Consider the following 16,868-nt stretch of genomic DNA (forward strand, 5'->3'; position numbering starts at 1 on the left):
AAAAGCCTCTGTAACCACCGCCGAATATACAGATTTTAAAGGATGGATAATACCGTAATAACATTACCTGTTGTTTAGATGCATCAGCTTAGAAGCTCTGTTTTTGGACATTTCCTGTTGGGACACGCGCTACTCATTCGGCATACGCCAGCCAATGAAACCTTGAGAAAACCTTCAGTGAGCCAATCGCAAAGCTCCTGTCAGAATGACTTCCTGGTTTGGTTTGTTTAGCTGTGTCTATCATGGCTGCGGAAGGCGATTTTCTGGCGAGATACAGAGCTGTGTCAAATAAATTGAAGAAGTCAGTAAGACTTTAACTTACTTTGTTTCACTGTGAGGTTGAAAGGAATGACTAGACAACGTTAAGAACAATAACGTTTATTGTCTTGATTGCTATATGTAGCATTGAAGGCTAATGCTAACAGTCAAAGCTAGCGGTCGCTGTCCGTTTCTGTCATTTTTTTCCCCATTATCTGTGCAATACATGTGTTTGCTTATTTTTATTAACTTGACGTTAGCTTTGACGTTTATTCCTTTTATTGAGTAAGCTTTACCTTTATTAGTTAGTGGTAGTCGCTGGTTTGATTTCAGAAAAACATGCTCCCAAACGTTCATCGTTAGACACATCAACCACAAAAGAAATGTAATAGAAATGTCAGACTTCAAAATGTTGAGGTGTAAGACCAAGAAGAATAACATGAATGTGACCAAATGCATTTTTCTTGCATAACAATTGTGTTAAAATTAGAGCAAGAAAAAAAAGAGTAGATTTTAACCCTCACCCTGGTTGCTTATTTTTAATCTTAAAAATAATATTGGACTACTAGTTTGTTAATGTAATCAAATATCTAAGCATTTGTTGATATTTCTGCTGACAGCCATGTAAGTTATTAAATTAATCCAAATATTGATCAGCTATATAAAGTAAAAGGAAAAGAGATGTTGTTTCTATTGCTTGATCTCTACCCCCATTACTCTCTGTGTTCTTATCTAAGAGGTAAGCTGTTGTCATGCTTAAAATTAATCAGTTAATTTCACAATTTGTTTGCTGTTTTTGTTTTAAGAAACACTCTAAGGTAATACTATCACTCTCTGACTCCTTGAACTTTTGGGGTTTATTGAGGTATTTTACAGTATTAATATTTCTGTGAAACATGTTTGTTTCCAGGTTTCAATAAATATATGCTGCATTAAAGTTGGGCTTCACAATATTAGAAAATCACATGTTTGCAATGATTGGTAATCATTAAGATGGCAACATCATTTGCTCTAAATCCCCATATTTTTCACTCTTCTATTTCTAATCTGTGCTTCCAACATTGTGTGATGTGACCTGTATCATGTTTGGTATTGTAATCTGTCAGGTGTGAACATTTAACTGCATTGAGACTACATTCAGTAGGTTTATTGGCATGCAAAGTATTACCTCATTCCAAACAACCCTTTGCCTTATTGTTGTGTGCACTGATATTGACATGTTGCTATATTTCATGTATCCCTAATCAAACTCTTAAGTCTTCATCACTGTCAGATTTAAGCCCTGTAACACATAACAGGTCAAAACTTAATCTTGCTTTCTCATTGCAGACGTTTTCTTCGAAAGCCAAATGTAGCTGAAGCCAGTGAACAGTTTGGTGAGTCGATCCGTATCCATAATTGAAGATTATCTGCTGTCGATGGCAGCCGGGTACATTCGCTTCCATGAGATAGATGTTTTTTTTTCTCCTGCATAGCTTCTTAAAAATGTATCTTGTGTCATATTGATAATTAGTCCTTACATAGAAAACTTTTCTTTATGAATAAGATTTTTTTTCTTTCTTCTAGCAGTAATGTTTGCCAAAACTAAGCAGAAACTTGTAACCTGCTGCTTTTAGAACTGCCTTTATATTAGAAAATGACTATTATGAATCTTAACAAACGTCTATAAAAGGCTCAAATAACTTAAGTCCCATTGAGTTAGTCTGTTCTGTTTTTCTCTTCTACCAAGTTTCCTGGCCAAACAAAGATGCTCATCAGGAGGCTGTCAAGGCTCCAGTGGAGCAGTTACCTGAAACAGAAAATAGACACAAAGAGGCATTTTCTTGTCATGGTTGTCAAACTCTGCGTCTGCAGATTGTCAGGATATCAGAGACAGATTCATCTCCATGGCTACATAGGTTTTAATTGTAGCAACAGTTAAAGATTGAGATGGATCAAGTCAAACCAAGAAGAAGAGCTGAAAATCTGTCTCTTTGTGAGACAGTTTTGACTGATATAATTTTATATCGTCTGGTTTCTTAGCAGCTTATAGCTGCCACAGAGCTGACAGGAAATAACGTTTACAATATTTAAGTAAAGAATAGAATAATTGTGCCACGGGTTGTTTATCATGACCCTAAAGACCGAACTGATCACAGGGCAACAGCAAAAGTAATTAGCATAAAGGTACTACTGCTATATTAAAAAGAACAGATTTAATATGTGTTTGCTCAACATGGACAGAAAAAAGCTTGCTTTAATTCTTCATCGTGTGTCTTTCCTTTCCTTTCAGTTTAGCTGTCCTGTTTTTCAGGATGAAGGTTGTGTGTATCCTGCACACGACCCTCATTTTTTCCACAAATATCTTTAACAGCTCTCTTAGGGTGAGAAATGTTTGAACAGGACACCAGCGCTGTCACTTGGTCTGCCCCTGTGATAACGGGGAGCAGATGTTTTAGAACAGTTTCACTGTTTGCCTCTTCTGTTTCATTGATTTTTTTCCTTCTGCGTGCGTGCTTCCAGGTCAGCTGGCGAAGGAGCTGAAGCAGCAGGACTGTCTTCAGTATGCGGCCTTCTGTAACCTGGCCATGGCTCGGTGAGCGCACACGGCTAAGGTTGAATTTTAATGTTGTTTGGACCTCTTTATGGTTATTTCAGTCTGCCGTTCAGTTGGTTGTGATGGCGACACAATGAGAGATTTTGGGACGTTTTCTTCAGAGGGTTATATTGACTTATTGAAAGTATTGTTGATATTTGATGTTATTGGATCTGAGTGATCTGATCGTGAATGTATGGGACTAAAGGCTAACAGGTTTATGTATTTGACACCCACTATAATAATGCATCTATGTCCATATTTTTGTCTACATCGTTACATGTATTTAATTTTGTTTTACTACCTGCAGCAGTATTTGTGTCTCGGAGTGTTTGCTGTGTGAGTCAGCTGAGTTTGGCTCCAGTCTTTGGCTGACTCTAAGCTATTCTTTCGAAACAAACATGGCAGATAAAGCGTCTTACTGCTGCCAGATGAACCTGGTTTAAAGTGTTCTAAGTTTTCTAAGTCTGAAGTGGTCTAAAAAACTAAGCGAAGTTATACCTAGGTAAATTTTGTTACGCAACAGCAATGTGCCATGCATGAGCAGCTACATGGGGGCTGATCAAAGCTGGCAGCTGCACTCAGAGGTTGGACCAGTCGTGTGTCTGCTACCTTCAAACTGTGGTAATTTTAGTCGAGACTATTCTACTCGGAACAAATACAAAGACGCATCTAAATATCAGGTATTAACAGCCTTGCTTCCAGCTGTCCATTTGTAATGAGCTTGCAAAATAGCAAGGTTAAAAAGTGCAAAGGTTCCAAACATTTGAGCGTTGAATTATAACATGACACCATATTTGCTTTTATTGATTATTATTCTAAAAGTGCAGCATAAATGAAAATTTAGCTCTATTTTTTCACTTGTAATTGGGGCCGTTTTAGAAAAATATTTGTACTACATTATAGTACTCTTATGCACACTTCTTTCCTTTTTTTTTTTTAAACCTCTGTGTTTACGTTCTGACCCTTACCTATGGTCATAAGAAACGTGACTAAAAGATGAGCTTCCATGACAGGATGACTGGACTCAGCTTTAGAGACAGGTTGATGTGCTCTATCAGAGGAACTTGTAGTAGAGCCGCTGCTTCTCTGCTTCGAAAGGATTTATTTAAAAGGTCCTGAAATTCCCCAGAATGAGCTGTAAAGCATCACTGGGGAGGGAGGATTTCTGAATTTTCCTTCTGAACCACCTGTTACCTCGGCAACCAGATTTCAAATAAGCTGAGTTGGATGGATGTCTTGGATTTTAAGATGCCAGTTGCATATGGACAGCACTCTCTACTGGAAGTACCTGAAGTTGCAGTTTACTGTAAGGACTTGAGTCCAACATTATTGCCTGACTTTGCTGTAGCTCTAACTATGTAGATTCAGCTGCTTCAGTGAAAGTTTTCCTTAAAGATGCTTACAGAAAATTGTTTTATCATTTTGGAAAATAACGCTGGGTCACTGATTTTTTTCAGCGACCAATAAATGTGACAATTTCAAAATGACTCAAATCACTTTTGCATTCAGCTCCATATATGTATTTTTTTTATTTCTGTACAGGTGCGAGCAGACCCTGTTTAACGCTCCTGGAGAAGCGCTGGCCTTAACTGACGCTGCGCGTCTCTTCCTGTCATCTGAGAAGGAGATCAGAGCCCTGCAGGCTCCGGGCTTCGACGAACACCTTCAAGCTGCCCTCAACTGCTACAGTTTTGCCATTAAGGTCGGCTGCGTAACAGCAGCAGAACTCCGTTCGGTGTAAAATCTGAAAACAGATGGGAGTCTGACTGCATTCTTGGGCTGTGACTGAATGCTGATGTGAAAATGTGTTACAGGTGTACATTGAGATGAACCAGCCTGTGATGGCAGCAAGCCTGTGTTTGGAACTTGGCAACGCGCTCAAGGTTTGATTGTTGCTTCCAGCTGTCCCGTATGATTAATGAAGAAGGTTTTCATTTTTGCTTTAAGGGTCACGTAAGCCACATGGCGCATCAGTCTTTCCTCCCTACTTCTATAGGAAATGAACAGACCGGGAGAAGCGATCGTTCACTTCCACAGGGCTGCGGAGTTACAGACGCAGACGCCTATAGAAGCTCTGCTGTCCATGGGAGAGATGGCCACGTGTAAAATCCTCACACGTGAGTTGCGTCCGCTCATTCGAATGAGATCATGTCGTTTGCGGTACGTCGGGCTCGATTCCAGATGTTTGACTTTGTATTCAACTCCTCTGATTTGCAGGTGACTATGACGGTGCTTTATCGGTGTTCACAGAGATGCAGCTGATGTGTCAGGAGAGAGGACTGCAGCTGCCAGGCACCACAAGCCCTATTGGTGAGGCTCCGACCAGAGCCTACTGGTCACCATTCTCAGATGCTCAGACTTTTGTATTGTTCTATGTTGTCTCTAGTGTTGTTTATTCCTGTGATTGAACTGAAAAAGCTGACCAGTTTCTTTTGTTTCAATCGAAAGGCGCCTTTCTGGACATTGTAGCAAAATGTGAGATATCTAGAGTTCTGCTGCTGATGTTACTTGAGGTAAGCTTCGTGAAAAAAATTGCTCTTGTTATGTAAAGACACTCCTGACATGTTTTTGCGACAAACACTGGGGTCTTCTAAAAGTATTCACACACCTGCAAGTCTTTCACAATGCATAAGCAATCGTACATTTCAGTCTGTTAATTGAATTTTCCAAGTACAAAACAAACTTGCGCAAATTTGTGAGGTGAAATGAAACTGAGACATTGTTTTCAAAAGTGTGGTGGGAATTTTTAGTCAGCCTTCCTGAGTCCGTGCTTTGTAGAACCACCTTCTGCTGCAGAAGATGGTTCTACGAAGGCAGTGTTTTTACCAGCTTTGCATGTAAAGAGAGTGAAATTTTTGCCTATTCATCTTTGTAAAATATATCAAGGTCAGTTATCCTGCAATTGATTTACAAATAAACAACCCTTAACCGTTAAAGCTGTAAAAGAGCAAAGCATTTTCAGGCATTAAAACAGCTCAGCTGCTGCAGGTCATCACATTTTAATGGAACTGCCTCAGTGTGTGTGTGGGTGTGTGTTTCTTTGCAGCCTCCACCTCAGAAGTTACTACCAGAACATGCCCAGACCCTGGAGAGGTACGCATGGGAGTCCTTTGACCCTCACAGCCAAGGTAGGCGCTCCTTAATATTTAACTGTTTGGGAGAGTTGGAGGGGAAAAAGTGAACGATTTTAGTTCCTGTCAAACTCTGAGCATGAATCAGGCGAATGACCCTGGCAGTGGTCTAAATATGAATGCTGTTTGCTCTTTCAGTGACCTTCCTGCCTGAGAATGTGTTCCTGCTTCTGCAGTCTGTAGTGGTGAGTTTTGTGATACATGCATTTGGCCAAGTCAAAAGGTTCCTGACCTTTTCTGCCTCGCACACAGAAGTTGTTTTTCATAGCCTCTACATGACAGTGATAAATGTTTTGGTTGCATTTCCCCCTTTGGCAGCATAATTACTCTTCTCTATTTGACACCTATGTTGCTAGACTTTTCATAATATCTTTCAGGTTCTCGCAGTTAATATTTTGTGTTTTTTATTTGTACAGCCACAAAGTAGTTTATTGGAGTTTTATCAGCTCAACATGATGGTGAAGTGGAAGTAAAATGATAGAGGGTTGGGGTTTTTTTTTCCTCCTAGCAGCGAAGGTTCATCCTCCGGCAGGAAAAAGACTCTAAACATAAAGCTAGAGAGCTGGGCAATAAGTCAATAGCATTAGCTGCCGCAATAGACATGCGATTAATATCAATAAAATATATGTCCAACAGAATGTTCAATACTTTCACTTAACTGCAATCCAGAACCACAGAGCATTCTGGGAGATGTAGGCAAAGGAAAGGCTTTATCCACTCAAGCTCTCACGGCCAGCTAAGCAACGTTGGTGGCATCACTTGCTCTTTGGTTGCCGGCTGTATTTCAGATTTTTAAAATAATTTAAAAAAAAGTATGAAAAATTATTGATATTGACTGATATGAAACCCTTATATTGTGATAAGTTTTCAACTGGCCTTAAGTTACAGTAGAAAGACTGATCAAAGTACAATTGCGTCTTTTAATGGCCTACACCTAAATATATTGACGGTGTTGGTTTGCAGCTGCAATTACACCAAAAGGTGCTCGTACTTCTACAAAGTACTCTTTTTCAGGTTTTAATTTGTAAATAAAAAAAGTGTTTTCTTTTCCTTCCACTTCTCAATTATGCATTACTGTGTGCCAGTCTGTCTCAAAAATCTCCCCAAATTCCCAATTAAATAGACGTTTGTAATGTGACAAGAAGTGGAAAACGTTCAAGCTGTTTGACTAATACAGCAAGGCTCTGCATATGTCAAATACCCTTAATAAAATAAGAGTTTCTGTTGTTGTTATGCTGCCTAAGCTCGTTATGAGGCAGTAAACATAGAAATATGAGACGTTAACAAGCTCATTTGAATCTGTAGTTGTGTTTTTATTGGTGCGGTGTCTAACAGCAGATCTGTTCTGCAGATGGCGTGTCAGGAGAAAGACACCGAGTCCCTCAAGTCCTTGCAGACTGAGCTGTGGTGAGCACTCATAAATGTCTCTTCCCATCATGTGATCATCAGAGAAGCATTTCCAGGCTTCGCCATCATTTGCCAATATTGATCACATGTTTTTGTGGCTTCTTTCTGCAGGCCCTTTCTGACGGCAGAGCAGAATCACCTGCTCCACCTTGTGGTTCTGGAGCGAATTGCACCGTCTGGTCAAGGGATTTAGCACAGCCTGGCTTTTACTCACTTCCTCTGGGAACAATACTGTGTGTAATGGAATATTCCCGTTTCTGAGCGGTCTGTTGTAAGACCCGAAGAAGGGTTGTTTTCACAGTTTAGGAACTCTGGTAGAGATATTATGTTTTATTCACTCATTTCAACCTGGACCAATTCTTATTCGATGTAAAAGTGAGGTTGTTTGAGGTAAAACACAGCTTCTGTTTGTTTTAATTGACTTTATTAGTAAAAGACATGGCTTAGATTCCAATGTAAATACAAACAAATTGTCTAATGCATAGTTCTGTTAAATGGTAAAACATAACACCTCCGCTCTTCATCCCTGGGTCGTTTTAAGATTCACTTGTACAAACGTACTTTACATAAGATAGCAGCCGACTACAGACAGAAAACAAAACATAGCTTAAGAAAAATACACTCAATACAAAATGCTACAAAAATATAATTGGTTACATTGTACATAGACGTAAAAGGCATATACCATACTTGTAAAATAATGAGAAACGATTAAATGTTCTGTGAAGTAAGGCTTTTGTTTCAAGAGTGTTCATTGTTATTGCGGTTTAGGCAAGTCGCTGTACCCTCTGGGGTACAGGGAAGTAGTAACCATCAGCCTCACGACACAATTTCCTCACATGATGGATTCACTCGACATATCTTTCTAAAATACAGTATATCCCAGGAGCTGCTTCTTCTGGTGCTCATCTTTTCACATCAGAACTTTGTTAGAAACTTTAGTTTTTAGCTCAGCAACAGAAAAGATGAATGGCCCAACGCTCGTGTCTTAGGACGTCAGCAACCGCTGCAGAATAAAACCTGGATATAAGCTTCAAACATAAACTGCAATTCTGATCAGAGGTTAGATCCGCTAATTACAGGACTAAGTTTCATATTAATTTTTTTCTTTTATTTTTCTTATTTTCCCTCCCCAGGACAGGATGATGCCTCATGTAGCTTCAGGAATTTTTAGAAGACAAGAATCTGATGCATGAGTTTGAATGAAATGTTTGTTCTATAAACACTCAAAAATAAATATGCACCCTCACTGACCTTTTGGTATAATTCTGGCTGGTTACTTCTTATCAAAATGGTAGAGTTCATTCAAATTAGTTGGTTTTCAGGCAGAGGCCCATCTTTTAAGCACAGAACACACATTTCCAATTGGGTTATGGATTCCCAGGACCTTATTTTCTCAGCCTGCTTTATCCGTTCCGAAATTATACATTTGAGCCTGTAGGTGTGGGACGGATTAGCGAAAATTCACAACAAATTCAAGATTGTTTACATTTTTGCTTAACCTATAAATTAGCTCAGCAACCTGAAAATTGAGGAATACTGAATGCCTGCCAATGAGGTGTGTGTGAACAGTTCTGACTGGATCTGTTCCACTCACACATTAAACTTAGATGATCAGATCAGACATGAGCGCGGCGGAAATCTAGTCAGTACAGTCAGAAGAACAGCAAGTGACATTTCACACAGACTTTAAAATACTGATAACGTCTGGACTGAGTTTCCAGACCTACAAGTAGCTACATCGCAGAGATAAATGATTAATTATTTAAGGTTACACAGATGAAAGCTCCTTATCTTACCCACTTACAGTCCCACTCTCCAACTCCAACTTGTTAAGATCAAAACAAAGAGTATTGGCTCGTTAGCATTCCAACATATTCCTAACTGAGGATGAAGCTGACAAGTCTTGAAATGACTGAAAGGACAAAGGAGCATGGATCCCGTCATCCTCCGATTCAGGCATTCTTCTTCCGCAGGACGATGTAGGTGATGGTAAGGAAGAGAGTGAGGACGAAGGAGATCCACGCCAGGATGTAGCTGTGCCCGTACCCTCCTTTTTTTTCAGTGGTGTGAAGCTGTGCTGTGTAGATCGAGGCTGCGGTCATTATGCACAGGCCTGCAGGAGAGAAGGAAGGAAGGAAATGGGGAGTGATGATGCACATAGATGAGATTTTTAGAAGTAGTCATGTTTTCTCTGAAAAGGAAAAATGTCAACTGCGACAAGATTGTTAAAGAGGGCTTGTGTACAGCGCCAGGCCATTCAGTTCAAACAGTAAAACCATTAATGTTATGTAGATCCTGATTATAAAAGCTTGAAAAGCTTTTATTTCTGTTCATTACGATGATTATTATAAGTAGGGGTTAGCGATATACTTTGTGTTATCATACCCATACATACCCACTTGTAATGCACTTCTTTAGGACACCAGTCACACAAAAAAGTGTGATTTATATCACTAATCTGCACACAGTAATTACATTTAGTTATATTTTTGAAATGTATTGATATTTATTGATACTCTCAATGCAAAAAACAGTGGAGAAAATAGTAAAACTAACAATGCCAACAATACAGACAGTTTGGGGCTATTTTAAGCATCATTAGTTTGAATTTATTTTGACAACGCTAAGTCAACATTCTTATCATGATTTTTTTTAAAATGATTGCTGTAAATGATAAGCAAAGCCAAACCCTAACTACAAGACCGAGGTTCTCACAATGTTACAGTCTTACATCAGACCAGTAAATACCAGCTATTTCAAGATGTCGGCCTACAGGAAAGCATGTCCATCTACTTGGTTCTTGGTCTGGCTGCACTGACTTTAGACCTCTGGAAAACGCTCTGGCTTAACAGAAGGAATGTAAAAAGCTGTTTTCTGAACGCTTCTCTTTGAGATGGCTTTTGAAACACTGACTCTTGCGGCAGTCCACACTGCAGCAATCTACTCCATGTCTTTGAACAGACTGTGGTTATCCCTATTACTGGTGCAGATTTTCCTAGCACATGTTTTCCTTCCACTCAACTTTCAATTATGCCTGGATAAAGCACTCCGTGACAAGCAAGCTTTTTTACGAATGACCTCTTGTGGCGGTTCGTCCTCAAGGAAGCAGTCAGTAACTATTTCTTTGTCATCAGGTGTCCATATAGTCGCCTGCTGATTGCTGATTGTTTATTTCCTTAAACAATCTGGGCCAACACAATCTGTTAGAAGTAGGAACTGCCACCAAAACATCTAAAAGGATCACACTGATTATAGTCATGTTTAGAATGCATACCATTTTCATTTTTTTTAATGTGGTTATTCGATGCATTGCAGTATATGGCTGTGCACTAAAAAAAAACCTCTGGAGGCTTCCAGGATGGAAAAATCCAATTGTTTTGAATCGTGACTGAAGCAACAAAGCTTTGGAGCCTTGAATAATGTAACATCCCAGGCATTCTCAGCTCACTGGCAGCTGTTTGGTGAGTTAAGCTTCAACTAAATCTTTGCTTTTGAGATGAAAATGAAAAAAAAAGGAACACGTTAACACACGATCTTTTTTTACACTCAGTGATTTTGAACGCCGTTCTCCTCTACTTGTTTATTGTTGCTACATTGTCATGCTTTCACACAATAACGCAAACACGGTCACAGCATTTGAGGAGGTCGCTCTTACTTTAAAACGCCTTAAATGTTTTACTTTCTTATTTCCTGTGAGATGAAAAGAGGCGAGTTCATGATTCCTAAAAGCCGATGATGTTTCTGTGTAATACCACCTGGTCAAATTCTTTAGTCGAACAGAAACATGAGTCTGAAACTGACCCACCCTTCTGTATCCCCCACTGGGGATTGTAAAGACATTGGAGGAGTTTTTGGGTGTTGCCTGCGATACAAAAAAAACCCTAACCATTATCTGATACATATGTGCGTCATACAAAATTGTCTTAAAACATACCGAAAGGACTGAGACAAGTTGAATTTACGAGGATCTTGTTAATGAGTCTACAGTTAAAAAGTTGTGCTTGTGGAGCTGAGTGAGCTGGCAGATCGACAGGAAACGCGGCCCAGCCAAAGGCACTGACAGATGAAACAATGGAAAGGACGATAAAACTCCTGGAAGATATCTGAACACAGTTACTGTTCCCAGATAGATGAATCTCTCATCTTGTTTGTAGGAACAAACAAGATGGGAACAAACTGCTAGGCGTCAGAATGAGTCAGGGTGAAAGGTTTTCCCAGCAACTCATCTGGCTATAAAAGAGACGAGCTCTTGCACATTTTGGCACTTTACAAACGCAAACTTCAAAGTATTTCATTTAGGTTTTATGTGATACAACAACACAACTTAGGACAATTTTTTTTAATAAAAAGAAAATGAGTTAATACTTTGCCGAATGACCTGTTCCCTCAACTACAGCTGTGATTCTTTTAGGGTATGTCTCTACCAGCTTTGAACATGTACAGACGTGAATTTTTACCCATTCTTCTTTGCAAAATTGTAGAAGCTTTGTCAGATTTGGTGGAGAATATCAAGCATTAAATTCTAAGTCTTGCCACAGATTCTCAACTGGATTTTGATCCTGACTTTGACTGAAAACATGGATGAACTTCTTGGTGTTTGTCAGGATGTTGTAGTTCTGCTTGAAGCTGAACCTCTGACTAGTCTCAAATCTTTAACAGCCAGGTGTGCTGTATATTTAGCTCCATTCTTCTACCAATCCGCTCTAACCAACTTTCCTGTCTCTGTTCAACGTCAGCTTCCCTTAGCATGATGCCACCACCACTATGTTTCACATGGGGATGGTGTTTTCAGGAGTATATTGTTAGTTGTCTGTCACTGTGTTCACCTGTGTTCTCTAACAAACCCGTTAGGCCTTTGTGAAACAGCCAGATTTAAACTGAGATTAAATTACACACACATGGACTCTGTTTGCCAATTACGTGACTTTTGCAGGCAGTTCATTGGACTGGATTTTATTTTAGGGTGTCAGGGTGACGGAAACTGAATAAGAATGCAACTCGTGGTTTTAGATGTTTAATTGTATAAAAAATGAATTTTATGCTACTCTGTGTGACTCTATCACATAAAAACCAAAACTACTGTTGCAGTCAGAATATGTGGCTGTAACTATGAAGGACCAGGAAGAGAAGAGTTCACAATTTATAACTTAATAACAATCTACATAATGAGCAAACATAAGCTGTCATTTACAGTTTAGGATTTGCATTTCATTTGAGCTGATCTGTGCATGGAAGCTCAAGCATCACATGTTTTCTCTGACCTTTAAAACAAGATCTTAAACAAGTTGTTATTATTTTGTAGTCATTTAGTCTTAGGGCTAAATGACTAAATAATAATGCATCTTTTTGTAATGCTACAAAATCCATCCATCCATCCATTTTCTTACACCTGTGTCCCTCAGTGGGGTCGGGAGGGTTGCTGGTGCCTATCTCCAGCTAGCGTACCGGGCGAGAGGTGGGGTCACCCTGGACAGGTTGCCAGTCTGTCGCAGGGCAACACAGAGACAGACAGGACAAACAACCATGCACACACACACACCTAGGGGCAATTTAGGGAGGCCAATTAAACTGACAGCCATGTTTTTGGACTGTGGGAGGAAACCGGAGTACCCGGAGAAAACCCACGCATGCACAGGGAGAACATGCAAACTCCATGCAGAAAGACCGGGGCAAGGCAACAACTCTACCAACTGCGCCACTGTGCAGCCGTAATGCTACAAAATCTCATATTTATTTCTGCTTCAATGTTTCATTTTTTTTCAACCGTCTGCATCGTTCCGTTCCGAAAGCATCGAGGTTTAATGGCATTATTGACCTCAGTCAGCCAAGCATGTGGCATCCGTAAGGAACCAAATCCAGCGATATGAAACAGGGACATGAATCAATATCTCTCACAGCAGCATTCTGCATTTGACTCCAGGTTACTTACAAGCGATTAGCTGCAAAATGCCAGTGAAGATGAACCTCTGCCCCTTGGGCAGGGTAAACAGCTGAGCCACAAACACAAACAGGGCCAGGATGGTGAAAACGCAGGCCAGGACCGAGGTGGCCTGCACCGACTGGAGGAAGTCTGCAGTAAGATTTAAAGAGAAAAAAAAATTACTTTTTCAATTAACACCGCTGATGTTAAATTTTTTCTTTTTTTTTGTATTCAAACCTGATTGGACATCTGAGTATTTCTTCAGATTGCCATAATGCCAGTCTAAGCCTATTAAGTCCCACTTGCCCCACAGGTCTGTGTATTCAGTGTCAGTAACCCACCAAGCCTGAAAACAAGAATAAACGTCAAAACATACAGAGGCACATAATGATTACATTGCAAACGTTTGGAAGTTGTATTGCCGGCAAAAGTTTCTTTCCTCATCTTATTTTTCCCTCTAATTGTGTGTGTGTGTGTGTGTGTGTGCGTATGTGTTTATCAGTGTGGGCAGACCAATTCACTGTTCTCTTACAAAGCTTTTTTTTATTATTCTATACACATTGCTCTGCTTGTTTTTGTGCATGTGGAGGTTTCAAGATCTGCAACACAGTGGGCGGCGAAAACATATTTTGACATTCAAGTCAGGCTTTATTCTCGATGCTTTACACACTGGCACCGTGAGGCCAAAGACGCATGGAAAGGCAATGTTGAAAACTTAGGCTGTTCTGAACTAAAAAAAATTCTGCTACAGATATAACTTAATGAGATTAGTCAGACTTTTATGTAAAATCAAATTCACTTTAAACATGGTAAATCACATACAAAACAACATGTCATGTTTGGTTTTTCTATTTGTGTTGCTGTTGTAAAGCATTATTTAGTCAAGATAAAATCCACAGTCTTCGTGAGAATATTTTACACACGCACACACACACACACACACACACACACACACACACACACACTTTTGTCTGTAAAATACATCACATAGGGCATATAGCAAATAATCATGGTTCTTTTAGATAATGTAATTTGTCTTTTTGTCTCTTTGTTATTCAGTATTTTTTAATCAAATTCCTTATTTTGAGGTGTTTACATGTTGTTATTTATTGTCACACCACAACATTGGAGCTGCAGTAGAAAACACCGCATGGAATTTCAGGAATATTTGCCAAAAATGTAAAAAAAAATAATAATTAAGGGCTAGGGATAGGTTAAATAATATTATCATAAAACTTTCTGATACTATAGATCCACTACATTTCTAATCAATGTGAAGGATGTTTCCTGAAGGGCTATCCCATTGTTGTTAGCATGTGTCTTTGTGTAAGCTAATATCATGAGTCCTGAATATGAAGGAGTGTTTTAAGCTTTCCACATTATAGTTATTTTTGAGACTCTTATCGCTAAGTGGAAAAGGAAATTGTACTTAAGTCTCACAATTAAGGGCCAACTAATAGTGAGACTTCTACATCTGGAATAAAGATCTGCACTAAGTGATTACAGAGACAGGCTAACTGTTCGCCAAGACTGACGCTAAAGTTGGCATCTGCTTGGAAGTGTCCTTTAAAACGTAAACTCATGGATGTTTTACAGTTTTTATGGAATCTGGAATGTATTTCACTTTCAAGATTGTTTATTTCAGATATCTAGACTGATCAAACGTGAACTGGATAAATCTATATTAAACAATGATTCTTTAAAACACAGCTTAAGATAAATGAAACCTTCCCTCTATTTGTCAATGTTTTTTTTTGGCATCAGGACCCCTTTGTAAGCTATGAAGTGAAAAATAATGGGCAGAGGTCAGTAAAGACACCAAATGAGCAAGAATGTAGAATTTCTGAATGAACAGAGCAGGAAGTGCTTTTATTTTGATAAGCTGAGAGTGCGTAATGACTTAGCTAGCTTAATAAGATTTCAGTTTCTTAAGTTCTTTTTTGCTTTCAAATGATCCAAGGACATTTAATACAACCCTCAGTTAAAGTAGCATCAGTGTTTATCACCCCACAGCTAACATGAACAGATTGCTGTGATCTTAAACTGCTCACAGTCCACTGTTAATAGTGAAAAAGTAAAACATGAAGCAATGTATGCTAAAGCTGCTGTCTAGCTTTCACAAAGGCTTGCTTTCACTACTGATTACATGAAATGGGCCATTCCACCAAATGGGTGCCATCTGCTTATTGTAAATTTCCAAAATTAAAAAAAATTTTAATATATGTTTTTCCTAACCTGAATCTGCTAGTGTGCATACAAATGGCCATTGGCCGTCTCAGTTGACGTTATTTAACTTTTTGCAAAAGTTTTTACAAAGTCGGTTGCATTTTTAAAATGGCAAAACATCGAGTATAAATTGTTGAAGGGGCTGACTGACCCAAACCCATGAGCTCAGTTCTGTTGCCTCTTGTGATGTCATCATCCAAATTGAAAACAAATTAGCAGGGACTTTTGTCATTCAGTGCAATTTTTTAAACTCCTGCAGTGAAAATCTGTTTCCCAACTTTGTTTTTGCCATCCGTACAGATCAGTTAGTGGGGGGATCACTTCTGACCCCCGTAAGTAAGAAAATAAAAAGTACTCACGTTATCAATGGTGGCCACCAGGAGTAGGATGACGGTGGTGATGTGCAAAACGACGATCCCTGCCAGCACCAACATTGTGACCCTCTGAAAATTGATAAATGAGAGGAATGCGAACGGATGCACATCACTGCTTATTTTCCACTCACACGCGCTTTATAGGACGCATCAATTAATACACAGCACGAGTTCCAGTTATACAATTTAACACTGAAAGACGTTGAAAACAGAGAGGAGAGAGACAGAGAGCCATTACATGCGAATCCCAACACGCCCCGGGAGTCAGGAGGATTTTTGAACAACATCTGGAGTCAGACACGTCGCACAGTCAGGCGGTTTGACGCTCCAAAGCGCTTCGTTTTACAACTCTGTCCTATTTTCTAGCAACTTAAAGTCAATTCCTCCCCGATTACGTTCTCTGAAAACTACTGATCTTCGCTTATCTTCTCGTTTTCACCGCTTTCCGCAGTTTCCGTGGACGAGAAAGGCGCGTTTGTTTGGACGTGTTTGGGCATTCCCAAATGGGACCCCCTCAGTTTTACACACACACACACACACGCACACACACACAGGCCCGACACCGCAGTCAACAACTTTAGAAAGAGCGCGAGAATCCAGCGAGGCAAAAACGACTCACAACTCTAACTTGCACAAAAACAACTATGACTATATTAAATGTGCAGCCTCTTTGGCGCACTTATTGTGCTTATTTTGCCCTTCAACGCTTTTACAGTGCACTCGGCTAACTTGATCTTTCTTTACAATAGCAAATAAGACTGATAACACAGTTCCGCAGAGTACGTGAGGTAATCCAGGACTTTTCCGAAATAGAAACAGAACAGAATGAGTAAAAGTTACCTGAAAGCGCTTCAAGTCTCGGCGCGGCAGCTGCTTGGGAATGTGTAAAAGTGTGTCCCCACCCTGCCTCTAATTCTCAACACACACATCTCCCTGTTTTCTCACTCTCTTTCCACTCCTTTTTACTCTCC

The 16,868-nt window shown here is 39.6% G+C and overlaps 2 protein-coding genes across 2 annotated transcripts; one reads left to right on the forward strand and one right to left on the reverse strand.

Annotated features, from left to right (window-relative positions):
- The first annotated feature begins 176 nt into the window (after positions 1-176).
- Positions 177-8,106, forward strand: f8a (coagulation factor VIII associated). The gene is made up of 12 exons (XM_008416050.3): positions 177-301; positions 1,588-1,634; positions 2,761-2,833; positions 4,379-4,538; positions 4,651-4,719; positions 4,833-4,953; positions 5,054-5,146; positions 5,285-5,349; positions 5,883-5,964; positions 6,106-6,152; positions 7,319-7,374; positions 7,486-8,106. Exons 1-12 carry the CDS (start codon positions 243-245, stop codon positions 7,565-7,567), a joined length of 954 nt encoding a protein of 317 aa, XP_008414272.1. The 5' UTR covers positions 177-242; the 3' UTR covers positions 7,568-8,106.
- Positions 7,777-16,868, reverse strand: emp1a (epithelial membrane protein 1a). The gene is made up of 5 exons (XM_008416062.3): positions 16,738-16,868; positions 15,883-15,966; positions 13,535-13,643; positions 13,307-13,447; positions 7,777-9,490 (listed from the first exon to the last, which is right to left on the reverse strand). Exons 2-5 carry the CDS (start codon positions 15,955-15,957, stop codon positions 9,330-9,332), a joined length of 486 nt encoding a protein of 161 aa, XP_008414284.2. The 5' UTR covers positions 15,958-15,966; positions 16,738-16,868; the 3' UTR covers positions 7,777-9,329.

This window comes from Poecilia reticulata, chromosome 1 (genome assembly GCF_904066995.2).
Source record: "Poecilia reticulata chromosome 1, P_reticulata-male-v2, whole genome shotgun sequence".
Lineage (NCBI taxonomy): Eukaryota > Metazoa > Chordata > Actinopteri > Cyprinodontiformes > Poeciliidae > Poecilia > Poecilia reticulata.

Bases quoted from the DNA above. Each gene is read 5' to 3' on its own strand.
- f8a (XM_008416050.3), top strand. From the start codon at position 243: ATGGCTGCGGAAGGCGATTTTCTGGCGAGATACAGAGCTGTGTCAAAT. The intron at 4,539-4,650 runs GTCGGCTGCGTA...AATGTGTTACAG, and splicing joins GCTACAGTTTTGCCATTAAG to GTGTACATTGAGATGAACCA. The intron at 5,350-5,882 runs GTAAGCTTCGTG...GTTTCTTTGCAG, and splicing joins TGCTGCTGATGTTACTTGAG to CCTCCACCTCAGAAGTTACT.
- emp1a (XM_008416062.3), bottom strand. From the start codon at position 15,957: ATGTTGGTGCTGGCAGGGATCGTCGTTTTGCACATCACCACCGTCATC. The intron at 13,644-15,882 runs GTGAGTACTTTT...TCTTGTTTTCAG, and splicing joins TGGTGGCCACCATTGATAAC to GCTTGGTGGGTTACTGACAC. The intron at 13,448-13,534 runs GTTTGAATACAA...ATCTTACTGCAG, and splicing joins ATACTCAGATGTCCAATCAG to ACTTCCTCCAGTCGGTGCAG.